Source organism: Ahaetulla prasina, chromosome 9, assembly GCF_028640845.1.
Source record: "Ahaetulla prasina isolate Xishuangbanna chromosome 9, ASM2864084v1, whole genome shotgun sequence".
NCBI lineage: Eukaryota > Metazoa > Chordata > Lepidosauria > Squamata > Colubridae > Ahaetulla > Ahaetulla prasina.
The window spans coordinates 22,416,152-22,443,235 of NC_080547.1; the positions used below are offsets into that span (position 1 = coordinate 22,416,152).

The following is a 27,084-nucleotide window of genomic DNA, read 5'->3' on the forward strand; positions in this document are numbered from 1 at the left end:
GGAAAATCATCAATCCTCTGGCATCAGCCATCTGAAGCCTACTCCTTCTGGTACAATTTGCTTGACAAAAGTAATATTTCTTTCTCATTTCACGTACCTGTCTGGGAATCTGCCTCAGAATGGCTATCTCCCTGCCCCTATAAGTCAGTGCCCCACTCCTATGTTTTCTAAGAATTTCATCTCGTCTCTCTTCTCACAAATTTGACATGAACCTCTCTAGGAACTGCATGCGTGCGTGCATATTTTGAATTAACTCTATAAGCTCGATCCACATCCCAATTCATAAAGTCAACACCTCTCCCAAGAAATTCTCCCAACAGTTTAGTCACAACATCTCTCAAGTCTTCTTGGTCCACTTCTTCCAGATTTTGAAACCTAAGGAAATAAGACATTTTATCCATCTGTAGTCCAAGCACAGCATTGCCTGTCGTCTCCTCTCTTTTCTGCACTGCCCGCATCTCTCCTCCAGACCTTCCACTTTCTGCTTGTTTTCTGCTGAGACTTGTTGAGTGTCCTTTAAAATCCTTTTGGATAGTCACAATTTCTGCTCTTATTTCATCCAGTTTCTTGTCCATATTAGATAACTTTTCCAAAATTCTCCATTTCTCCAGCAGTTGGTCTCTGACCTTTGCCATTTAAAAAATTTTTAAAATCCTCAGGCAAGCACAGTATCCTTGTAATTTCCTCCGGATCCACCAGGGGCACTCACAGGAGCAACGAGTCCAGAGTACAGTTAGTCAACCAGGAAGTCAAGGGAAGTGATGTCATCAAGATTCTCATAGTGAAGGCGGAAGCTGGACGCCACCATTGTTCCCCAGAGGAGGGGGCCTCAAACCTCCCTCCTAAATTTCTCCATCACCTCTTCTCCAGAGCTCCACAAAACCGTAATCTTGTTATTTTAAGTTCTCCTCTCTCCAAAGTGATTCGTGCTCCTTCCAGTCGCAGGGAGAGAAACCCCCGCACCGGAGCACTCCACTCACATTTGCCGATATCTCCTTCCCTTCTCCCTTCCTCAATTCTTCTCCGTTCCCTGTTCGCCACCAGGCTGCTGCAATTATAAATCCAAAGCCCCGGTGTCACCGGGCACAGCGGCCCAGGCGACGACCAAAATAATGGCCGCGGCCTGAGGCCTCCGAACCCCTCCGAGCCTAGGACGCGCCAGCATCGGTCCCCCCAGTCCTGTATGTCGGCTGGGAGACCCCTGGCGAGCCGTCCGTGCGGCAGGTGTCCTTTTCGGAACACCTGGCCCCTAAGGGCCTCGGAGGCGGCCGGATTCGGACACTGGAGGCAAGAGAGGCACCTCCAGATGTCCGTTGCCGCCGGATACCGGAAGTCGTCGTCCAATCTTGAAGCTTTCGATATACTTGCTGACAACATCCGGTTTTTTTTCTGGATAGAAATCTGGAAAAGTTCCAGCTAAGGAGATACAGGTCTTCGTCGTGTAATAAATGTAATAGACCTAAGCTGAAAGTGTCCTATCTTGGCCACTTTAAGACTTGTGGACTTCAACTCCTAGAATTGCTGACTGAGGAATTCTGGGAATTGAAGTCCACAGGACTTAAAATTGCCAAGATTGGACACCCCTGATCTAATCTAAAGAAGGTCCAGCGTGGTAGAGTGGCTATCAACAGAAGAGGTCTTCCTTTTTTAATAAGAAGATGCAAAACTCATCACAAGCAATCTTCTATATATATAAAAGCCAAATACCACTCACTCATCACGAAATCTCCAGAATGGTAAAGCCTATAAACTTGAAATTTGGCACATATGTTCTTCTGGTGGCACATATGTTCTTCTAGGCGCTCACTAAGAAAGGATTTTTTTCGAAATGACCATCAGATCATTTGTATTTCACATACAGTTTTATATTCACATGTTCTGATGCTAAGGAGTTAGACCAGTGGTGGCTTGCTACCGGTTCTACCTGGATCGGCGAACTGGTAGCGGCGGCGGCGATGGAAGGCTCTGCCCACCGGTGCCGGACGCTTCTGTGCAGAAGCATCACATGCGTGCATGAGCGCATGAGTGAACTGGTAGCAACAGGTTTTGCAACCCACTACTGAGTTAGATGTTCTACTCCCCCTACCCACCTGATGCTACCCCTTCGCTAAACCAGGCGTGGGCATGGCCAGCACATGACACATTCGGCCTGTGGGCTGGGACGTTCTACTTCCCCTGCCCCTCTGTTCCAACTGCCAGTTGCCTTATTCTACATTAAGTTTCAGGCTTTAAGTGTCAATTTATCACCCCCGATCACATAGTTTCATAGCGAAGCACGGGCGTCCAGCTAGTAATCGGAGAGATTTTCCTGGGCAGATATTTTGGCTGGCTTTAATACACACCTATTGTTGTTCCTGGATGGCTTTACCAGCTAAAAGTTGTTTAAGGACTATTATCCTCTAGGAAAGACTCGATGAGTCCATAATTGACTTTTCCTTGAGATTAAACATTGAGGCTTTGGCGCTCAGGCCTGGACAGAGGAAGAACCAATAAAATAAAACAGGATGGAAAGAGCAGAGCAAAGGGGGGGGGGGGAAAGACGGTTTTTCTTCACTATGAAGCTTGGGAAAGTCCATCATGATATGTTTGTAAGCCCATTACTAAAAGATGCCCGAGGGTGATAGGAAAACGATGGCCTTCAGGGGGAAAAAAAAGCATTATCAAGAGAAAGGTAGAAGAAAACTACTAAATTGCATATTGATTTGCCCGATAGCACTAGGTTATCAATTAAGAAGCCATTGCCTCAGGGACAGCAGATGTTAATTCAGGTATTAGTAACCTTGATTTTGCTGCTTCTTTTTTAACCAGCACAGCCCCTGGACTAAGTTTGTTTATCCATTGTTAGACAAGCATTCCTTCTGCTATCTTTTGATCAGAGCAAAACAATTTCCTCTTCCGGGTGAAATGAATATGAATGGGGGAGGGGAAATTAATAATTTAATATAACAACAGAGTTGGAAGGGACCTTGGAGGCCTTCTAGTCCAACCCCCCGCCCAGGCAGGAAACCCTACACCATCTCAGTCAGATGGTTATCCAATATTTTCTTAAAAATTTCCAGTGTTGGTGCATTCACAACTTCTGCAGGCAAGTCGTTCCACTTATTAATTGTTCTAACTGTCCAGGAAATTTCTCCTTAGTTCTAAGTTGCTTCTTTCCTTGATTAGTTTCCACCCATTGCTTCTTATTCTACCCTCAGGTGCCTTGGAGAACAGCCTGACTCCCTCTTCTTTGTGGCAACCCCTGAGATATTGGAACACAGCTATCATGTCTCCCCTAGTCCTTCTTTTTATTAAACTAGACATACCCAGTTCCTGCAACCGTTCTTCATATGTTTTAGCCTCCAGTCCCCTAATCATCTTTGTTGCTCTTCTCTGCACTCTTTCCAGTTATTTAGTTGAGTGAGATATAATGTTTATCATTAGTTTATCTCTCAGTAGTTCAGTGAGAACCAAGATGTAGGACAGCATACATTTCTTCTGTTTCTTCTCCCACTGACTGAGTTCACATATTAAGTTTGGTTATTCAATAAACGTACTTGGCTGACTTCATACTATTCCCAAAGCCCTAAATCAGGAATTTTCAATCTTTGAGAGGTCAGGAACCCAGCTGGGCCTTCTGACCAGAGGAAGTCAAGTCACTTTGGTGATGCGGTAACCACCAAAAGAGAATGGTGATTGTGGTGGTTTACTTGTTTGTGTGGGGGAGGGCACACTCAAGGGCAGAAGGCTTGGCAATGTGCTGAAATACGCATCTAAAATTCTGCACCTCAAATTGTGCCACCGAATTTGTATGATGCAGTTTGGAGGAACTTATAACTCTGAGCAAGCCAACCACATGCCAGGTTAGTCTGAGATGTGAACCCAGTCATTCAGCACAGATAATCTCAGGGGTGAAATCTACTTACCTTCCTTACCGGCTCGGAAGTGCATATGCCGTGCGCACGCTAGCTTCACTCACTTGCATGCGTCACATGCAAAGCCTTCTGCTCATGCGCAGAAGGTAAAAAACACATTATTTCCTGGTTAAAACCAGGAAGTAACGACACCCGGGCAGGTGGGTGGAGCTTTGCTCCACCATCGCTACCAGATCGCCGAACTACCAGCCATGATCGCTACCGGATCACACGATCCAGTCCGATCCGGTAGCATTTTACCCCTGGATAATCTGCAGAATTTGTTTGGCTAAATTTGCAACTGATCTGAGGGCCATCATAGCCTAAACTTCTGACTGTATGGCATTGCAGCCACAAAATAGCTTGATCCAGCTTTTTTTTGTGTGAGGGTCTCTCAATAATTCCAAGTATAGGATCAGAGGTGGAATTCAGCCAGTTCGGACCGGTTCAGTCAAAGTGGAGATCGCGGGTGGGCCTGCTCACCCGCCCCGGCGCAGTGCCATCCTATTTAGGCACATTTTCAAGGCCCGGCTAATGCGCAGAAGACACGCACATGAGCAAAGCACATGCACGGAAGGTGTGCACACGAGCAAAGCACATGCACGGAAGGCCGGGTGCAGGGGTGAAATGCTCCCGGTTAGGACTGGATCGCGCGATCCGGTAGCGATGGAGGCAGGTAATTCGGAGAACCGGTAGCAAAAATCCCTGCCCTCCCTCCCCCTCTGCCCACGCCTCGCTGTTCCTCTTTTCTGTCCCTGAAGCTCTTGGGGGTGATATAGCTGCAAATGGTCTTAAATGACTGCCGCGGTACTTCAAAGGGCTGCACTACTACTGATCAGTGCTATAGGCAGCTAGTAGACCGGTGCCTCTATTTTTAAAGAAGGTAGACCGGGGCCTCTCAGTAAAAGGCAATTGTAGACCAGGGTCTCTATTTTTAAAGAAGGTAGACTGGTGCCTCCCAAGTTTTGTATACTTTATTATTTTTATTATTTATTATTACTGACCATGCCCATTCAGTCACCTGACCACCAAGCCACACCCACTAATTAAGCCACGCCCACAGAACCGGTAGGGAAAATTTTTCGATTTCACCCCTGGCCGGGTGAATGCATGTACAGTGCGCACACGGGGCGAACCGGTGGTAACAATATCTGAAATCCACCGCTGTATAGGATCTATTTTAATTGGGGGCTTTCCCCCTCTAAAATGCCTTAAACTAATACAGGATTGGTCACACCAGTATACTACAGAAGCCTGGGATTATAAAATTGTTTGGTAGTTAAGAGTATGCAAGGTCTTTGAGCAATGATGGTTAAAAAAAAGTGTCCCGGTGGTCCAAACACCTTTTTTTTTAATTTGACTGCTCTGCCATCTCTCTGAATCTCTGCACCCACAAACCTCATCACGTTTGGGTATAGACTGAGGAGCACCTAGACGAACTCTTGAGTTATTGTCTCTCATAAAATATTCTGTCATTCAGAAACCAGCCCGAGACATGATTTGTAGCCTATTTCTTGAAAGCCTGCATTATTTACAGGGACTTCAAATCTGCTCCTATCCAGCGAGCTTCCAAATTTGGTTATAAAGTGCCTTCTTTTCTCCCAGTCTCTCTAGTGGTTAAAACCTTCTCACCAAGCACTATCACATTATGCAGGCTGTGAAGCAGAGATGCTGATGAGTATTTAGATTTTCTACCTCTGCCTCCCTCCCTCCCTTTGTAATCAAACAGGAAATTGGGGACGCCAAAATAAATGACTAAATTAAACCCATTTCCACAAATATTTAACGGGTTGGCAGTTTGCACAACCCAGGGAGTTCTGCGAAATGTTTACACTAGCAGATTAAGCGCCTTCAAAGCCAACCCAGGATACTGCAGCTTGGGGCTTGCAAAGAAAAAACTATTTTCTACTCACCCCAGAAAAAATGTAGTGCAGTTTTGAGAGAAAGAGTGACTTGTGAACCTCAGCGTAAATTCTTGTGGCCTCCTGGTGCTGAGGACAAACTAGAAGCCGCCCCGCCCCAAAAACGATGGTAGTCGTTTCCTTCATTTAGCTATCTCCCAACTTGCTTCAGCCTCACAACTCAACCCTGAGCAGATTACTCCAAAGAGAAACCAGGTGTTGTGTCTTGCCCGCTCTCACAGCAGCCGGGGCCTTCTTATCTGCTCCCGAACACGGAGTAATGTATGCCTCCCGGCCCCAGTCCTGGCTCCATGCCCAGACAAGCTGAAGAGGAGGGGGCACCTCCTGGTCCCAGCCCTGGCTCCATGCCCAAGCAGGCTGCAGAGGAGGGAGCACCCCCCGGCCCCAGCCCTGGCTCCATGCCCAGGCAAATGGAGCAGCTAGACCCCTCCCCCTCCTCCACAGCATGTGAGCCTGAGAAAAGTTTATTTCCAACAGCTGCTGATTGGAGTGACCCTCGCATCAGAAGGCTGGATAGGCTGAGGCAACAGAAGGAAGGGAGGGGCAGGCCTTAATGAGTGCTGAGTCATGGAGCCACACCCCATGGCCTATATAAAGGATCTACTTTCTGGCAGTCTCTGAGTCAGGCAAAAGTCGAACTTATCTTGCTGAAGTCACTTTCTGGTCTCCTGCCTGCTCTGAGGACTTTGCTAGGACTTTGGGCAGAGCTGCAGAGGCAAGCCTGATTCGGATTTCCCTGACCCGGCCGTCAGCGGAGGAGTGGGACATGACACCAGGAGTCACATCAGAGGGGATGGGAACAACTTGCCACAGCCAACTCGCCATGGCCAACTCACTGCAAGACAGCTCGCCACGGCCGACTCGCCACAGGACAACTCGCTGCGCAACAATTTAACAATTCTGTTTAATTATTCAAAATTAAAAAAAAATAATGTTTGCCATTCATCCTCCTTTTGCATCCCTTCTTTAATGATTCTGTTCCACTGCTTCTTTGACATTAGTGTAACTCTTGTCCCACAGTCAGTTGTCCTGTGGCGAAATGGCCATGGTGAGTTCTCCTGCAGCAAATTGGCCGTGGCAAGTTGGCCATAGTGAGTTGGCTCCAGCAAATTGTCATAGACCATTGATGGCTAATCTTTTCTGGACCGAGTGCTCAAAGCGCATGCGCTTGCCCAAATCCCCAAAATGCAATGTGCGCGCCCCACATGTACGTGCATATGCACCCTTACATGCGCCCTGCCTCTGTGCGTGCACACATACACCCCGAATGCGTTGCGGCCCCATGCATGCGCCCTGCACATACATGTGTGGCCCCTGCATGTGCCCACACACCCCCACACATGTGCACGTGGACCCCCCACATGCGGCTCACCTCTCGTGCATGCACAGCAGGGACCTGAAGACCAGCTGGCTGGTGAGAGGCATGTACGCATGTGCGGCAGAGTTGAACTGGGGCAATGGCTTGCGTGCCCACAGAGAGGGTGCTACATGCCACCTCTGGCACGTGTGCCATAGATTCGCTATCACGGTCTGACTTAGACCCATCTCAGAGAACCCTACCAAAATCTGATGAAGTGGTCTCTAGTTTTCAAACCTTTTTCATAAAATCTGTTATTAAGAAGGTTGATTAGGTGGTTCCAGATGCCTTCAGATTTCTGATTAACTCTTCTTCCCAAAGGAGAAGAGATCCTGGTAAGAGTAAAAGACTTTCCCTCCCAATCTCATCGAAAATTCTCCTGCACAGCTCTTTCCCTTCGCATTCAGTTCAGCAGACGTGTAGAAGAATTTCCCCAAGGATTTGGGTTTGAGTCATAGGTTGAATTTCTCTCTCACTTTGCTGTTCCTGAATTACAGTAGCAGTCAAAATTGTGGAAACCTTTTGGGAAAAGTGTATTTTCTAAAACTAGCTAATAACACCCCTTTTTTTTTTTTTTTTGGAGTAGTACCATAAAATTATATATCAATGGAAAGATAATTTAATCAAGAATGTAATGCAATAACTTTTACGAAGGATTTGCTATTAGAATAGCAGTTACAGTATAAAGAAGAAAAGTGAAACACGTAGAAAAAAATGAGATATACAAAAATGATCACCGTAGAAAAAATGAAATATATAAAAATTATCACCATGTCAGTTAACACTTAGTTGGGTAAACTTTAGCATGAATTACGGCCTTACAATGTCTTCCTGTGGAGTGAACCAAGTCTTTTAGATCTGCAGCTGTTATAATGTGAAACCAAGATTGAATGATTGCTTCTATTAACTGGGTTTTATTGCTGGGTCGCTTCTGACTAACAAGTTTCTTTAGTCGGCTCCATAGATTTTCATTTGGGTTAAGGTTTGGGCTATTCCCAGGCCATTCCAGCAGTGGGATAGGATTCTCTTGAAACTCCCCCCAAAAAAATGATGTTATTATCCATCCAACCTCAAAAATACATTTTTCCCAAAAGGTTTCCACAATTTTGGCCACTAGTGTAGTAACTAAAAGATTTTTTTTTTATAACTGCTTGGTTGAAATACTCAGGGCCCCTGGGATTTTTAACCCCATAGATTCATTAAAAAAATAAAAAAGCAATCTGCAATGTTTTCCTTCCTTTGTTGTCTCATGATCCTGTTCGGTAAGGTACAGGTAGACCTCGACTTACAACAGTTCGTTTAGTGACGGATCGAAGTTACAATGGCACTGAAAAAAGTGATTTATGACTGTTTTTCACACTTATGACCAGTGGTGGGATTAAAAAAAATTTTACTACCAGTTATGTGGCCGTGGCTTGGTGGGCGTGGCATGCCTTGGTGGGCGTGGCAGGGGGAAGGTTACTACAAAATCTCCATTTCTTCCCAATCAGCTGGGACTTGGGAGGCAGAGAATAGATGGGAGCAGGGCCAGTCAGAGGTGGTATTTACCGGTTCTCTGAACTACTCAAAATTTCTGCTACCGGTTCTCCAGAACTGGTCAAAACCTGCTGAAACCCACCTCTGTTTATGACCGTTGAATCATCCCCCCATGGTCACATGATCAAAATCCAGACCCTTCGGCAATTGAGTCATATTTATAATGGTTCCAGTGTCCTGGGGTCATGTGATCAACTTTTGCAACCTTCTGGGGAAGCCAGATGTTCATTAAAAACTGGTTGTAAAATGGGGCAAAACTCACTTAACAAATATCTCACTTAGCAAGAGAAATTTTGGGCTCCATTGTGGTCGTAAGTTGAAGAGTACCTATATTAACTCCAAATGATTCTATCTGCCCCCGAGGTGGCGCAGTGGTTAGAGGGCAGTACTGCAGGCTACTTCTGCTGACTGAAGATTGCCAGCAGTTCCTCAGTTCGAAACTCATCAGGCTCAAGGTTGACTCAGTCTTCCATTCTTCTGAAGTCTGTAAAATGGGGAGCCGGATTATTGGGGGGGAAATGCTGACTCTGTAAACCCCTTAGAGAGGGCTGTAAAGCACTGTGAAGTGGTATATAAGTCTAAATGCTATTGCTATCAACAGATAAAGCCTTAGGGTCAGCAAGATTCATAAAAGAAAAATGCCATCTTGATCCAAAGTTTGCATTTTGTCTACTACTGCACTACTGCAATGGACCTTTTGAAAAGAAGGAAGAAGGAAGAAAAACCTCAAGAAACCATTAGCAAGGTGTTGGAAGCAAGGCCAGTGGTCACAACAGCTGAGTTCAGTTTTAAGACTGAGTTCCCACTTCCTGTGTATAAGTCAGAGATGTTAAAGACAGAGAACTAAAAGGCGCAAGAGCACTTGAGTATAAGGGGGAAAAAATCCTCAAGAGTAACATCCATACAAAGATCCTATCCCAATTAGTTTCTCCAAGTAGTGGTTCAACCAATTTCTGAGTGGACACTATAGAAATCAGACAGGAGTGAAATTCACTTACCTTCCCTACCGGTTTGCAAACGTCCTTGTGTGCGCCATTGTCTGTGCATGTGCAAAGCCTTCTGCGCATGCACAGAGGTTTAAAATCGTTGCAAAAAGGCGATGTCATGATGTCATCACAGGTGGGTGGAGCCTCCCACAACCGTCTCTACAGTTCGCCAAAGCTGGATAGAACCGGCTGAATTTCACCCCTGAAATCAGAACATAAAAACTTACAAATGGCGTCTCAGCAATGCTGCAAATGTCTTTTGTTGGACTGTCTTATTCAATGTGAATGGTCCCCTTGTTCTGATGCACCTTGAATGCTTGACTTAACCTCATAAAATCTGTTTTCTGACATCTCCTGGATAGAAAACCCGATGTTAGCGAGAGACCGGCAGAGCCTGGGGGAGGAGTCAACCAGGGAACTAATTTAAAGTCCTTATATAGGCACAAAAAGGTGAAATCTGGCCCCTCTCGAATGCCAATGAAACTTATCTAGTTTTATCCAGGTGCAAACCATCACTGTGAGGAGATTTCTGTGTATAGACACGAGCAATAAATCAGCTAATTTAATTCTTTATGTATGGATCTGGTTGTTCACACCTGACAATATTTGAGTTATCTTGCTTACATTAGAAGCATTCCGTATGGGTTTTATATCATTCTATAACTGCCTTGAGTTCTTCCAAAATTTCACAGGATTAACAATTGCACGGAAAAGAGTTGTGCTTGACTCAAAAAAATGATTTGATTTTTACGGGCTCCAAGAGGTCCAAAATAAATCCATTTTAATGTTAGGTAGATCTTTGCTGGGTGTCAAATTTGGCTTTACTGGGAAGGTTTACCAGGGGATTTTTGTTTGGGTGTGATTGATTGATTGATTGATTGATTGATTGATTGATTGATTCATTCATTCATTCATTCATTCATTCATTCAGTCATTTATTGCAAATTAATTTCAGGCGTCAAATTTGTCTTTACTGGGGAGGTTTACCAGGGAATTTTTTTTTGGGTGTGATTGATTGATTGATTGATTGATTGATTCATTCATTCATTCATTCATTCATTCATTCATTACAATTTCAGGTGTCAAATTTGGCTTTGCTGGGGAGGTTTTACCAGGGGATTTTTGTTTGGGTGTGATTTATTTATTTATTTATTTATTTATTTATTTATTTATTTATTTATGTATCGCAAACTAATTTCTGGACTATTTATTGGAAACGCAGGGCATAAATCCAATAAATAAGTAACCTGCCTCTTAATATGTTTATTCAAGGGCCAATTATAAATAGCAGGCCTTCGCTTCAATGTTTCTTCAAAGCTTGTGGCTGTTTAGATTTACCTTCCTCTCAGTCTTTTAATCTTAGGCATGCATAGAGAAAAGTGTTTCCTTTTCTCTCAAGCCTGCTGCTTGTTATCTTGGGTTTAATTTTTCAAAATAAGCCTCTTCAAAGATTACTAGATGACTCTCGGGATACTGGGGTGGGGAGGTGAAGAAGAAATAAGTCTCTAAAATCTCGCTGCCCTTCTCTGGACTCTGCTGCATGTAAAAACAGCCCCTTCTCTTCCTCTTCTAAGGCTGATCTATTGGAAAAGATCCAAAATACCTACTTGTGTGTTCATGAGGTTCATTACTTAGATGGTGTGATAGTTCATTTACCAAAGAGAATGTTCAATTCATGGATTTCCAGTATTTTAACTCTGCTGATTAGGAAACAAGGATTATGTTAGAACATATATAGCATGGAAAGGCGCATCTGATGTCAGTGGAGACCTTCCATCTGTCTGGACATCTGGCTCACAATCCTAGGTCTCTGTAAGCCAGGGGTGTCCAAACTTGGCAACTTTAAGACTTGTGGACTTCAACTCCCAGCAAAGCTGACTGAAGAATTCTGGGAGTTAAAGTCCACAAGTCTTAAAGTTGCCAGGTTTGGACACCCCTGCTGTAAGCAGAGTTAAATTCTAAGTTTCAGAAGAACTTAAAGTAGTGGCCAAAACTGTGGAAACTTTTTGGGGAAAGTGTATTTTCTAAAACTAGCTAATAACACCACTTTTTTTTTTTGAGTAGTACCATATAAATTATCAATGGAAAGATAATTTAATCAAGAATGTAATGCAATAACTTTTATGAAGGATTTGCTATTAGAATAGCAGTTACAGTATAAAGAAGAAAAGTGAAACACGTAGAAAAAGCGAGATATACAAAAATGATCACTGTAGAAAAAAATGAGATATACAAAAAATTATCACCATGTCAGTTAATACTTAGTTGGGTAACCTTTAGCATGAATTATGGCCTTACAACGCCTTCCCATGGAGTGAACCAAGTCTTTTAGTTCTGCTGCTGTTATCATGTGAAACCAAAATTGAATGATTGCTTCTATTAACTGGGTTTTATTGCTGGGTCGCTTCTGACTAGCAAGTTTCTTTAGTCAACTCGGCTCCATAGACTTTCAATTGAATTAAGAAGTTCTGGGATATTCCCAGACCAGAATCGTGTTTCTCTTATACATCAAATGGGTATCCTAGAAGATTCCTTTATGCACTTTATGAGGTTCCAGGAAGATAAGAATATACAGTGGTACCTTTGTAAAAGGTAAAGGTAAAGGTTCCCCTCGCACATACGTGCTAGTTGTTGCCGACTCTAGGGGGCGGTGCTCATCTCCATTTCAAAGCCGAAGAGCCAGCGCTGTCCGAAGACATCTCCGTGGTCATGTGGCCGGCATGACTCAACACCAAAGGCACACAGAACGCTGTTACCTTCCCACCAAAGGTGGTCCCTATTTTTCTACTTGCATTTTTATGTGCTTTCGAAACTGCTAGGTTGGAAGAAGCTGGGACAAGTAACGGGAGCTCACCCCATTACACAGCAGCACTAGGGATTCAAACCGCCGAGCTGCCAATCTTTCGATCGACAAGCTCAACGTCCTAGCCCCTGAGCCACCACGTCCCTTGACACTTTGGTACTTGTCCTTAATTGGTTTCAGGAAGTAGGATGAGTACCAGAAACCACTAATATCGAACAATTTTTTCACCATAAGGAATAATGTAGTAGTGGGTCACAAGGTAGCCAACACTGACAAATTCTAGCTTGTGTGTTGAGTACTAAACAAACGATGAGTACTAGGACAAAATCTTCACATCAAAATGCATTGAGTAATAAATTTGATGAGTTTCAAAGCAATTGAGTATCTAGGTGCCTCTATATAAAGCATTTCTGGGGGGGGGGGACCTGCCATATTTTTTGGAGTATAAGACACACCTTTTTCCTCAAAAAAAGAGGGTGAAAATCTGAGTGTGTCTTATACGCCCCGCCCAGATTCTCAAAGGAAGGTTTCAGAGCCTGAAAAAAGCATCAGAAACGGAGCTTCAGAAAAAAAGCCCCAAACGGAGCTTCAGAAAAAAAAGCCCCAAACACAGCTTCAGAAGCTTTTTTTCTGAAGCTCTGTCTCAGAGGCTTTCAGAGGCAGAAAAACATTTTTTAAGAAATGGAGTTTCAGAGGTAGAAAAAAAAAGCAAAAAAAAAGCAAGGCACAGAGCTCACAACCAAGGAACCTGTTGCTAAAATTCACCTCTGGGAACAGCTGATTGGGGGTATTCCAGAGGCCGATCCACCTGCCAATCAGCTTTTTTCTTATTTTCCTCCCCAAAAGCCAAGGTGCATCTTATACTCCGAAATATACGGTAATTGTTGGTCAGAGCAGTGAGCATTCCTCTTACTTTTCGTGACGTCACTTTTTTTTTATTCTTTTACTTAGATCTGAAAGGAGTCGTTTCAGCCAAGAACGATATCCGAGTTGAGATTGTTCACAAGGAATCTGCCTCAAGCAGAGAAAGTGAAGACCACCCAGCAATCAAGCAGTTAATGGTAAGGATTTATTCTGTTTTCCCTTAATCAACTGCTGTTCCCCCCCGGTCAACAATAATGAGTGCAGGCATATGTTTTTTAGTGTACGAAGGCCTATGACAGGGAGGTATGCTGTTTCAAAATTTAACATATCGCTCAGGGCTGTTAAAATCACAGATTGCAACTTTATTAATGCAGACAAGAAAAACAGGAGGGACTGACTATTGCTGTTCGGCAAATAGCCTGCGGGCTCTGATGAAAACGAAGGTTTCCTACTCCTTAATGGAGAAGTTGACATGACCACCAGTGGACCCCAAGGATGTTAAGCAGTGCATTAGCGTCTCCCACCCTCATCTGTTTAAGCACGAACCACTGAGATGCATCTTCAGTTGCGAGATGGATGAGTACACCAAGACTTGCAACAGGGAAAGTTTGTTGGCTGCCTCATTACTGTCAAACCCACTAGAGCTCCAAACTCAAGTGCGGGGTGACCTGAAATTACACGCAATTCCAACTATCTCTCAGAGAAGATTCAGGATGGTTGAATGCCTGGGGCGATCTCTAAATGGTATCTCTCGTAGCAGTAAAAATAAAATATTAAACAAAAGATGCTGCTGATCGAAATGGACAATTCACCTTGAGTTACAGCTGAACAATTTCGCTACCTCTTTGCAGCGCAAAATATGAGATGCTGAGTCACGTGATGCCACCGATCGCATCCCCATCTGCCCTCCCCAAACCTCCTCCCCAAAAAGTGTTTTTTGTGTTTGTTCAGTCACTAAATCGTCAACCCTCACTCCGTCAAAGACCTTGGAGTTTTCATATCAAACGATCTAAGTGCCAAAGCCCACTTCAACTACATCACAAAAAAGGCTTTAAGAGTTGTAAACTTAATCTTGCGTAGCTTCTTCTCCAGAAAGATTACACTACTAAGCAGAGCATATAAAACATTTGCTAGACCAATTCTCGAATACAGCTCGCCTGTCTGGAACGTACACCTCATTTCGGACATTAATACAATTGAGCGTGTCCAGAAATATTTTAGAAGAAGAGTTCTCCACTCCTCTGATTACAACAAAATACCTTATGCCACCAGACTTGAAATCCTGGGTTTAGAAAATTTAGAACTCCGCCACCTTCGGCATGACCTGAGCATAACTCATAAAATCATCTGCTACAATGTCCTTCCTGTCAAAGACTACTTCAGCTTCAATCGCAACAATACACGAGCACACAATAGATTTAAACGTAATGTGAACCGCTCCAATCTTGATTGTAGAAAATATGACTTCAGTAACAGAGTTGTTAATGCCTGGGATGCACTACCTGACTCTGTGGTCTTTTCCCAAAATCCCCAAAGCTTTAACCAAAGACTATCTACTACTGACCTCACCCAATTCCTAAAAGGTCTGTAAGGGGTGTGCATAAGAGCACCAGCGTGCCTGCCGTTCCTTTCCTAATGTTCCCTTTGACTGTATCCAATTTGTAAGGTTATTTCATGCTTATACTTATACTGTTGTGTTTGACAAATAAATAAATAAATAAAAATAAAATAAAAACTCTTTGCAACCCCATGGACCATAGCATGTCAGGTCCCTCCCATCCTCCACCGTCTCCCAGAATTTGCCCAGATTCACGTTCACTGCATCAGTGACACTGTCTCTAACCATCTCATCCTCTGCTGTTTCTTTCTCCTTTTGCCTTCAATCTTCCCAACATTGGGGTCTTCTCCAGGGAGCCTTCTCTTCCCATTTGGTGGCCAAAATATTTGAGCTTCAGCTTCCAAAAATTGTAATTCTTAGAACATCCGGAGAGAGAACAAACTTAATGCAGAGACACCCCCAACCTTTTGGGAACCAAGGACCGGTTCTGTAGAGAGAGGTTTTCACATGGACCGGAGGGGGTATGGTTTCGTGTGCTGCCTCTACAAGCCACAAGATAGAGCTTCACTTGTTTCCATGGCCCAGTTTCTGGCATCCCACAGCTTGGTACTGGTCCATGGCCCAGGGGTTGGGAACCTTTGACGTAACTGGAGAGTATGAATATCACTTTGCTTTAATTAAAGTAATGTTTTCCTGATTTTATTTATTTTATTTATTTATTGTTTTGATTTATATACCGCCCTTCTCCCGAAGGAGTCAGGGCGGTTTACAGCCAAATAAAACAGAAATATAAAAATTAAAAACATTATTAAAAGACTTATTCAATTTGGCTAACAACTAAAATTCAATAAAAAACTAAAACTCAATTAAAAGCCCCCATTAAAACTATTAGGCCAGCCCTGCGCGATGAAACAAGAATGTCTTTAGCTCACGTCTAAAGGTCCGGAGGTCAGGGAGTTGACGTATCCCTGGAGGTAGCTCGTTCCAGAGGGCAGGAGCCCCCACAGAAAAGGCCCTCCCCCTGGGGGTCGCCAGTCGACATTGTCTGGCCGACAGCACCCTGAGGAGGCCCTCCCTATGGGAGCGCACTGGTCGATGGGAGGCATTTGGAAGCAGCAGGCGGTCTCGTAAGTAACCCGGTCCTATGCCATGGGACGATCACTCGTCCCATGACGATACCCTGATGACGATCACTCCTTAAAATGAAACTTCCAGCTTGCTTTTCCGTAGCTACTGTATTTTTCGGAGTATAAGATGCACCTTTTTCTCCCCAAAAAAAGAAGGTGAAAAGCTGGGTGAGTCTTATACTCTGAATGTAGCCCCGCCCAGAGGTTTCAGAGGCTGAAAAAAGCATCAGAAATGGAGCTTCAGAAAAAAAGCCCCAAGTTGAGCTTAGGAAAAAAGCCCCAAGCCCCAAATGGAGCTTCAGAAAAAAGCCCCAAACAGAAACTTCAGAGGCTTTTTTTTTCGATTATTTTTATTTATTTATTATTGTGTATCCCGCCTTTATTATTTTTGCAAATAACTCAAGGAGGAGAACATATCCAACAGAACTTCTTCCTCCTATTTTCCCCACAACAAAAACCTATGAGATTAGTTGGGCTCAGAGAGAGAGTGACTGGCCCAATGGGTAAAATGGGATTAGAACTCCCCATCTCTTGGTGATTGGCTCAAAGACTTTCAGCCAGCTTTCGTGGCTAAGGTGAGACGAAAACTCAGCATCTCCTGGTGATTGTCTCAAAGTCTTTCAACCAGCTTTCATGGCTAAAATGGCTCTAGAACTCCCCATCTCCTGGTGATTGGCTCAAAAACTTTCTTCTTCTTTTTTTTTATTGAAAAAGTTTTAACAAACAAAAACATTTTCCCCCCTTTTTCCCCCCTCCCCCCCACAAAACCCCCTTCCCCCCTCCCTCCCCCCCCCCCGGCTTCCCGGGTCAATCACAAGGTATTGTTATACATAAACCAAACATAGAGTAAAATTTTCCCTTCTAATCCAATTAACCTCATCCAAATCTTTTCATTTCCCAACCCCCCATTACATAAAATAATACTTCCTAATTATTCAAAGGCAATCTGATATTTCTTAATCTGATATCTGTTTTGTAAATAATCCATTTTTTCCTTTCAATTAAATATCTTTCCTGCGTATTGTCTTTCCAAAAAGCTGAGATTTTAGCCATCTTAGCCAAATTAGTAACTTTCAATATCCATTCTTCTATTGTAGGTAACTCTTTTTCTTCCAATATTGTCCAATCAACAGCCTTGCTGCTGTTATTAAATTCAGAATCAATTTAGTCTCAATCCCTGTTCAATCTGTTATAATTCTCAAAAACTTTCAACCAGTTTTTGTGGCTAAGGTGAGACTAGAACTCACTGTCTTCTGGTGATTGGCTCAAAGTCTTTTAACCAGCTTTCATGGCTAAAACGGGACTAGAACAAACCATCACCTAGTGAATGGCTCAAGGTCACCCAGCTAGATTTCATGGCTAAGGTGGGACTTAGACTTCCACTTTCTAGCCTGCTGCCTTAACCACTAGACCAAACTGGCTCTCTTATTGACTCTTATCTCTTATAGGAGAGATGTGTGGCATAAATATTTAATAAATAAATTGATATTGATTCATTTTGGTTGGAAAGGTGGCCAAGGAAAGATCCAATTTGAGAGGGAGTCCTCATAGCTTGGGGAAAATTGATTTGAAACGATACAGATATGCAAACCTAATTCTTGAAATGTCTTTGAAAGCAGAATAAGGTGCTGTTGATCAATTATCGTTGTCTCTCAATTGATCCGCCAAATTCTAAACCATTCTTTGTTTTGTTTTTGAAACTCTCAGTAAGAACAAGTATCACACAGCTGGATTTTGTGCAAGCTTCTCAAAGCTAAAATCCAAATGGATACCAATACCAAGCTTACTTGGGGCATGAGTTAAATAACCAACTTCAATTTTCATAAAGTAGCTTATTTTATTACTGTAGTGTTTTATATACTTCTTTATTAATTCTTGTGCGATACATTCGCAATTTACTACCTTTCAATCCGAGCTGAACTCTGCATTTAAATTTAAATAGTTTGTTTTATTTATAACCTTCCCATGGCGCAATGAGGGAGCACGTGTTTCGCATGTAGAACATTCTCAGTCCAATCTTCAGCTCCTTCACCTAACTTCTACCAGAATGGACAACTCAGAGATAAACAAAACAACAGTCTGATTTGGTAATAAACTGGTTTCCAATCTTCCATTTATCAAGGCCCATGAAGCCATGAGTCTTCCTTTTCGTCCTTTCTCTAGCGCAATATCCAGTAATCCTAATGGTTGTTTGGGGGTTTTTTTTATTAAATTTCTACACTGTCCATCTCGCCTAGGTGATTCTGGGTAGTTTACACCAACACACACATTTTTACATCTTAAATCAGTTTTCTCCGGATATGTTAAGACAGCAGCATCTAAAATCACACACAGAGATCCAACAACTTCCCAAAGCCCTTTTAGTTCCATCTGACGCTGGACAGGAACTTTCCTTTTCATTGGGAATAAAATGAGTATATCAAGCTATAAAGAGTTTCAGTGTGAAAAGGGCAAGGGCAATATCTTTGAATTGAATCAGAATAGAGCTGGAAAGGACCTTCAAGGTCCAATCCCATGCCCAAGCAGGAGACCCATACTTTTTCAGGACAAATGGCTGTCCGGTCTCTTCTTAAAAACCTCCATTGATGAAGCATCCAAAACCTCTGGTGGAAAGCTGTTCCACTGGTTAATAGTCCTCACTGTTAGGAAGTTTCTCCTTAATCCCAGGTTGCTTCTCTCCTTGATTAGTTTCTATCCATTTTGCTTACTGTCTTGCCTTCTGGTACTCTGGAAAATAAGCTGACCTGACAATAGTTTGTCTAACACCCCAGACAAGAAACCACCAGTACAGAAACTCTGTACTCTCTCTAACATGCTTAACAAAATAAGTCATTCATTCCCATTTAGAGCCTCTATCCATCCATCCATCCATCCATCATTTCCCTCTCCCTCCCCCCTCCCTCCCTCTCTCTCTCTCTGCAATCCTTGCTCCAGGCAGCAGAAGCTAATGAAGACTTCCCTTCTCGTGATTAAAAAGACTCTGTATCTTTCCTTCTCATTGCATGCAACACTAGGCATATGGATCCTACCTCCAGCAATAACAGGTCTAGCCTGGGCACATTCAAATACCATCCTAATAAGAATTATTAGGAAGAAATTTGTCAATGAGCTGACAGATTTGGATGTGACTTCATTAACATACGAGCTGCAATGACTCCCCGGCAGGACTGCAAACAGCCCTGAGAGCATGATGCAAGTCAGCCGGCCTGCTGTGCAAACAGCAAAGGAATCCGGAGATGTGGCAGAAACCAACTGCTCTCCCTATCTCCGTCAGTCTTAACTGCATGTTGATTCTTCCTTCTTGGACTTCTGCCACACATTTCCACATCAGCCACCTGTCAAAGTTGGCAACTTAAGATGTTAAAAATGAGCTTCCCCCATCATGCCAGCGATCCTTGCTATGTTCAGCTGGCAACTTGCTGTGCATGGTGGCGGTGGAAGGAACGCAGGCTTTCCAGAGCAAATCTCCGAGCCACTGGATGGAGGGAAGAATTTCTGTGCTGCTCTCCCATGTGTTCCTTCCTCCCCACCCCCTGCCCCGAAGCTTTACAAATGAACGTTGCCTATTTGACAGCAGGAGGCATTGTGTAGTAAAATTATAAATCTCCGTTGAAAGATCCATAGCCATGAATGCTCACGGTTGGATGTAGAAGCTGTCCAGAATTTTTTTCCTACTTTATTCATTGTTAGTACTAAGACTTCCTTGGTCCAGGTGAGGGAGAGATTAGAATTAGAATATTAGAATAACAGGGACTTCGGAGGTCTTCTAGTCCTACATGCTGCTCAGGCAGGAAACTCTATAACTTTTCAGACAAATGGTTGTCCAATCTCTTCTTAAAAACTTCCCAAAAGTTTTTATTTTCATTTTCTATCATCATATTTAATGTACAGTCATTTATCCATCACCTTTTAACTTTCATTTGGTACCTATTCGGACCTGCTCGTTTACCACTTCCTTCCTTAACTTAACCTTCCCTTCTCCTCTACCCTTCTCTACCTTCTTCTACTTACCCATCCCCCCTCTCCTTCCCTTTTCTACTTCCTCTCCTCCTTCCCCACTCCTCTCTTCTTCCTCCCTTTCTAACCCTCTTTCTTTTCCCTTCCTCTCCATTTCCTCCTCTTCTTTCCTTCTCTCTTCTTTCCATCCTACTTCCTTCTTTCCCTCTCTCTCCTCCTCGCCCTTTCCAATCCCTTATTCCCACCAATTCAGTCTGGTATTTGAGCAGCCCCGATTTCATTTCAAATTCTTTTTGCTTTTTAGTTACATATCTTCCATCATACCTGTACATTTTTAATCAATCCATGTACCATCTCTTCTTAAAAACCTCCAATGTTGGAGCATCCACAACTTCTGCAAGCAAAGTTTGTTTCTGCAAGCAAAGTTCTAACTGTTAGGAAATTCCTCCTTAGTTCTAGGCTGATTCTCTCCTTGATTAATTTCATTCGTTGGTTCTTCTCCTGTCCTCAGGTGCTTTGGAGAATAGCTTGACTCCCTCTTCTTTGTGGCAGCCCCTGAGATATTGGAAGACTGCTATTATGTCACTCCTAGTCCTTCTAAAAGATATAAAGAATGGTTGCTGGTTGCTGGAAACCAGGCCCCACTAATCCAAATGCTTCATAATGGAGCTAATAGGTAGTCCCCTTTCACTCCTTTCTCCTTTTTTTTATGTTGGAATCATTTCAAACCCAGTGCAGATGTTCAAGCAATGCCCAATAGATAGCATCATCCATGAGCAACTAAATGAGACTCAAAGACAGTCATGCAATAGGATGAAACTAAACCACGGGATGTACTTTGTTCTCACACCCCACTTGCCAAAAAAAATAAAATAGGAGGCTCAAAAGTTTTAGAATCAACCTTCATTCTCTGATATTGAGATTCTCAGATGAAGACTGAGTAAATTTCCACCAAGCTGTGTTGTGGGTGGAGGCCCGAAGTCGTGCATATTTGAAGAATAGGTCCTATTAGGAGAAGGCAGTTCCTTAGGAGTAAAATCTCCTTGCAATCACACTTATTCTGAACTTTTCCATAATTAACCATTGGTGTATGAACAAAGTGCCAGCATATCTCTGACTTTATTTTTTCCAGTTTTAATACAACAATGCAGAAGCAACATCTGGATATAAACACCTCCTGATCAGGCTGGCGTTTCTTAATGATATCTTACTCCATGTACCTTGGCTTTTGGGTTACAACTGGGCTTGTTTTTGTTTTGAAATTTGACCCTTGCCTATTCCTTACAGCTTCTTCAGCTTTATGCCTATGCTATCTACCAACTCCATTGTGAAGTTAGTGTTTTTGTTCAGAAACAGTTTGGGGTAGAATTCTTGGAATTGAAGTCCAGGCTTTTGAAAGTCACCAAAGTTGAGAACCACTGCCAGATATGGAGGAGAGGAATCCATAGACAACTGAGTCAAGAATTGCTATATTACCAGCTGAGAAGTAGAATCAGGAGTCTGATGCAAAACTAAACCTGATGTTGAAAACTTGTGTGTGTCACTTGAGGTAGAAATGGTCAACAGATGTGCATAAATATGCAGAAATTCCAGGACGGATGTTTATTGTATTAAGGTAGAATTGTTGTGGTCCACCAGCAGCCTGCGGAGCTGGCAACGGAGTCAGACAGCGATGAGGTTGAGGAAGAGAATGGGCCAGTCCTGGAGGCTGGGGAAGGCCTGGATGAGGGCTCTGGGTCAGAGGCTGAGGTGGGGCCAGGGCCATCGGGGGAATGAGGTGCGGATTCCACAGCCTCCAGAGACTGATAGTAGTGAGGCAGAGGAACAGGAGGAGCCTGTTCCTAATGCACGCATGAGAAGAGCTGCCAGAAGGCAAGAGCAGCTCCAGCAAAGAGGACAACTCGGGAGTAGGGCCAAGAGATGATTGGCCTTCCCCATAAGGCTTAAAACAGACCAGCAACAGCATTTGGGCTTTGCCGGAAAACAACATTGGTAGCGTCATCTTCTTGCATTTATTTTTGTATCAGTGTCTTCTGAACTTTTGCCAAGAAAGGCTTTTGGCAGTTTGCCTAATTGGACCAAGGTTTGTGATAGCACTGAGGAATTTGTGTTGGGAGGAATTTGCTTTAATTTAGTTGAACTACGCTGAGAATGAAGTAATTCTCAGCTGTTCTAATAAAGTTTGTTTGTTTTTTCACTGACTGAGTTTCCTACTCCCTATTTGGGCCTGGGTCACAACAAGAATAACAGAAGCTTGAAAACCTATCAAAGTTCTTCTCTATTCCTTCATGCAGTGAACTAAGTCAAAGCATTTTGATTTTCTCAGGACTAAGTAATCTTTTCTGAAACTCCTCCCTTTGCTGTTCAATTATCCTTCCCCGCTTCCCAAGGCCAGGTGTTCATATATTTTTTTTCACAGCCTATGAATCTTGAACCGGAATTTCCATAGACGTCTTCCTGGAATTGATTCTTCCTGCAGGGCTATGCAATTTCTCCTCCACTGTGCTTTCCCAATGATACATGGGGTTGTTGAAAAGATTTTAGGTTAGGAAAGTGATTAATTTGTCTTTTTCTCTTTTAAATCTTACACGTTGGAGGGGGACAATGGTATATTGGAGTTGCAGTCTTTGCAGTTGGAGCTCTCCAAGGTCCTGAAATTAACTGAATTTCAGACCTAGTGAAGGCTTATAGATCAGATGATCATTGAAATCTCTCTGTCTCTTGCTCACTAATGTAACCAATTTAAGTTCATTTTGGTATTTAAACCATTTACATGGGTTTTTTTTTTACCATCCTCTCTCTCTTCCTTTACTCCCTTGCATCTACTCAGAGACTCTTACTGGCTGACTGATCACTTTACCTTGAGCCCAGTTTAACTTGAATGAAACTCCAAGCTTGAGCACCTAAAATCTTTAGTAGCTTTCAAGTCTTGTTCTTGACAATGTGATTTCTGCAGATACTTACTGTAAAAATAATATACTATTTTTCTTTCCACCTCTTTTTTCTATACTAGTACCTATAATGAAATCCCATTCCTCTGATAAAGGATACCATAATGAAATTTCTAGCACTCATCTATTATCATAACAAACATCTTTTACTTGTGTGATCTCAGAGTCAACTCATTTTTGTTTGTTTACATAAGCGGTGTCTCACTTCCTTTCAAAGCATTTGATTTTTCACTATGTTTTCCTGTGTTGTTGTTTTTTTTAAATGGAGCTTTGCAATGCAATCCAGTATAATTTATCCCAGCAGTAAGCCCTACTACATTCAAGAAGCTTACTTCTACTGTAGATGAGACTACACAGGACTGCAATTTTAATCATTGTGACGCTTATCCATTTAAACAGTGGAAAAGCTTTAGATATCTGGGAGTTATTGCATCTTTTCAACTTGAGTCATTTTTGGCTTCTGCTCAATGCTTCCTGGGGAATATGTTGTTGTTAGGATAAGCATACAAATAATTCCTGTTCCCAAAAAACCTCATTCGTTTTGACAGATAGTGTGGTTCTTTCTTCCTGAACTTCAAATACAAAATATGGTCAGAAAGTCTCCCCAGAAGAAGTATTATCTTCTTTACATTATGACAGGATGTTTCCCTTATAATATAGTTCCAACATACCAGCTTTGTAATGCTAACGTAAAGACATACAGAAGAGAGAGAGGTAGGGAGGGGAGGGAGAGAGGAGAGGGAGGAGAGGAGAAGGAGAGGGAGGGAGAGAGGAGAGAGGAGAGAGGAGGAGGAGAGAGAGGGGGAGGGAGAGAGAGGGAGAGGAGAAGGAGGGAGGAGGGAGGGAGGAGGGAGGGAGAGAGGAGAGAGGAGAGAGGAGGGAGGAGGATGGAGAGGAGAGAGGAGGAGAGGGAGGAGGAGAGGAGAGAGGAGAGGAGGGAGGAGAGGAGAGAGGGAGGGAGGGAGGGAGGGAGAGAGAGGAGAGAGGAGGAGAGGAGAGGGAGGGAGAGGGAGGGAGGGAGGGAGAGGAGAGGGAGGGAGAGGAGAAGGAGAGAGGAAGGAGGGAGGGAGAGAGGAGAGGAGGGAGGGAGAGAGAGGGAGAGGAGAAGGAGAGAGAGAGGGGGAGGGAGGGGAGGGAGGGGGAGGGAGAGAGAGGAGAGAGAGGGAGGGAGTGGGGAGAGAGATGTAGAAATAGAGACAGAGACAGACCCAAGTCTTGACACTCCCACATGAAGCCTGTTTTCTTCTAAACTTCCATACATTCAGTTTTTAAGGACTTTATATAACTTTTGCCATCAATGGCTAGAATCCCTTTGCAAGTTGAAAAATGCTGCTGCATCCTTTAGCATTTGTGTGTTCAGCAGAACAAGTCTAGAACTACACAGCTAAATCTGGGGTTTGAGCTTCTGCTCAATAATGAGCTTCTGCTTTCATGGCCTTTTAGGATCCTCCCCTTCAGATGAACAGGGCCAGAGTTTCCACACTTGTGGGGATCTGAAAGTGCAGAGTGCAGTGGGTTAGTTATTGAAATGTTTTCTAGCTCAATTCCCTGCTCAGGAATGAAATTTCTTGGGAAGGCTTAGGAATGCCGCTTGGTATTTCTCAGTCTAATGCACACCGCCCTGCAGAGAGGATGTGAGAATTAAATTGGGACGGTGGATCAGCTGTTCCGAACCTTTGGAAGGAGAATAGTAATGGAAAAAAAAATATGGCAGAAATTGTTCTACCAAGAGATTGCTCCACTTAGGGCTCTGTTTAGATATAGCAAGGATAGAGGAATTGGGATTATTTTTTTTATTATTATTGAAGGCCATTTTCTTTTGGGAATTATCTCTTGTAGGTTGAAGAGGGGCGTTGCCAAGGCCATCAAATAATGATCAGATCTACGCCTTCCTTCCTTCCTTCCTTCCTTCCTTCCTTCCTTCCTTCCTTCCTTCCTTCCCTCCTTCCTTCCTTCTTCCCTCCCTCCCTCCTTCTCTCTCTCTCCTTTCCTCTTCCCTTTCCCACTTTCTCTTCCCTCTCTCTCAATCGCTCTCTCAAATACACCTTTCTGACTTTCTCCCTCCCCTCCCCACTTCCTTGTCTTACAAATGTTGAAATACAGTGACAACCTGTTCGTGCCAGGAAGCTGAACTGATTGCTGGAGAGGGATTTTAAGCCTAAACCAAGCATTGTATGCCATGCTAACATTACAGAATGTCCCTTCTCTTCTTAATATATTGCACTTGCTCAGCAAATTTCACTGCGTTCCAAGAACAACAGTCCAGTTGTCCAATGACATCAAAAAGCCACACAGAGAAAGCAATGCTGAGATCAGTCAATGTACCCATTTCTGCCCACATCACTTTTCTTCACATTCTTGCTTTCTGTCTAGGGAAAGAATGAACCTCAAAATACTTTCCCTCCGTTCTTCCTGACTATTTTCAAACAAGCCTTGTAATATGGCAGCCTTTCTTTCTTTCTTTTTCTTTTTTTTTTTAATTTGCATTTATATCCCGCCCTTCTCCGAAGACTGAGGGCAGCTTACACTATGTCAAGCAATAGTCTTCATCCATTTGTATATTATATACAAAGTCAACTTATTGCCCCCAACAATCTGGGTCCCCATTTTACCTGCCTTATAAAGGATGGAAGGCTGAGTCAACCTTGGGCCTGGTGGGATTTGAACCTGCAGTAATTGCAAGCAGCTGTGTTAATAACAGACTGTCTTAGCAGTCTGAGCCACCAGAGGCTCTGATCCAATTTCTGATCCAATTTCTCACATCTTTCTGTCCCTTTGAATTGCCACTCTGCTGTTTTGGTTTTTAATATCAGCTGAGAATGCGCTTAACACGTGGAGGTCTTTCACATTGCGATCATCTACGCAAATGTGAAATAGAAGGGCACAGAATAGAAGCCATCATAGCATCCATGCGAAATCGCTTTCCAACATCACTGTTCTTTCCTCTCGCCCGTCAGATGTTACTCGAGGCCATGCATCTGGACTCACTTCTAAGACAGTCCAAATTATACCTACCCAGATTTTGCAGGTTGCCATCAAATCTGAAATCTAAAATGCATTAAAACAACTGCACCTCTTTCAAACACTAAATTTGCAATTCCGTCAAAAAAAGCAATCAGGTTTGTGCCCTGCAATTTTCTGCTTCCCAACATAATGTGTTATCCAATTGGTAATGTTTCCTTTCTCCCCTAGAAAACTTCACTAAATGTTTTCCGCTACTGAAGTCCTATTGACTTTCACCAGGATTTCTCTTTTTCTTTGGACGTAAAAAATATTACTTGCTCGGTCCTCTTCGCAGTTTTGCAACCAGCATAATTCTCTATGGCTCTTCCTAATTAATAGTTTAGTTCACCTAAAAGTTCACTTTAGTCTATTGATTGCCCAGTTCTGACATAGGTCATATTTTCTCTGTCTTATCCTTCCTTATTTTATTGTTATGTTTTCATTTACAAAGCATTAAAATTCCTTATAATTGGAATTTTGGAAGAGCAGCACACGCAAAAGAAGAGTAAATAACAGAATAACAAAATAACAGAACTAGAAAGAACCTTGGAGATCTTCTAGTCCTTTCGCCTAATCTTTGTTATTTGTTTGTTTGTTTGTTTTCTATATCACCCATCTCACTAATTACAGTGACCTTGGGTGTCTTGATCCTTGTAACCCATTTTCTGGATTGACATAACACACTGAACACTAAACGAACAAGGTAGGATGGATTCTACAACACAAATAACTTCAAAACTCCTCAAAACAAACCAAGAAAATGCTCATCAAACATAGCATGTTAAGGGGACACGGTGGCTAACCCTTGTGACTGACCCGGTTGTGTGAACTCAACCAGGCTGTCTTTAGCAACCCTACTTAAACAGAAACGACAGGAACAAACTCAGCTAGAGAAAGTCGAAAGCTCCTTCCAGTCAGGTGAAAATTGTGTGTCTTATTTCTATTATTTGAAAGCCTTGGGATAGAGAGCTGGCTTCTCGGAATGTGTAAAGCAACGTTTACTTGGAAGACAACGTGTGGCTGTGCAATTATTTTTCTCAAGCATTCAACTCCACCTCGGGCGTCTGCAGAACATGATTCCAAGTGACCTGGTCTAGTCAGTAGTGGCAATCTTTTTTTGCTCTCCC

General features: G+C 43.0%; 1 protein-coding gene across 1 annotated transcript in view; it reads left to right on the forward strand.

The window, feature by feature from the left end:
- KIRREL3 (kirre like nephrin family adhesion molecule 3) overlaps positions 1-27,084 on the forward strand; it is a 483,489-nt gene that overhangs the window by 436,933 nt on the left and 19,472 nt on the right. Inside the window, exon 16 of the mRNA XM_058194674.1 lies at positions 13,449-13,558. Coding sequence (XP_058050657.1) covers positions 13,449-13,558 — 110 coding nt within the window. The remainder of the gene's footprint in view (positions 1-13,448; positions 13,559-27,084) is intronic.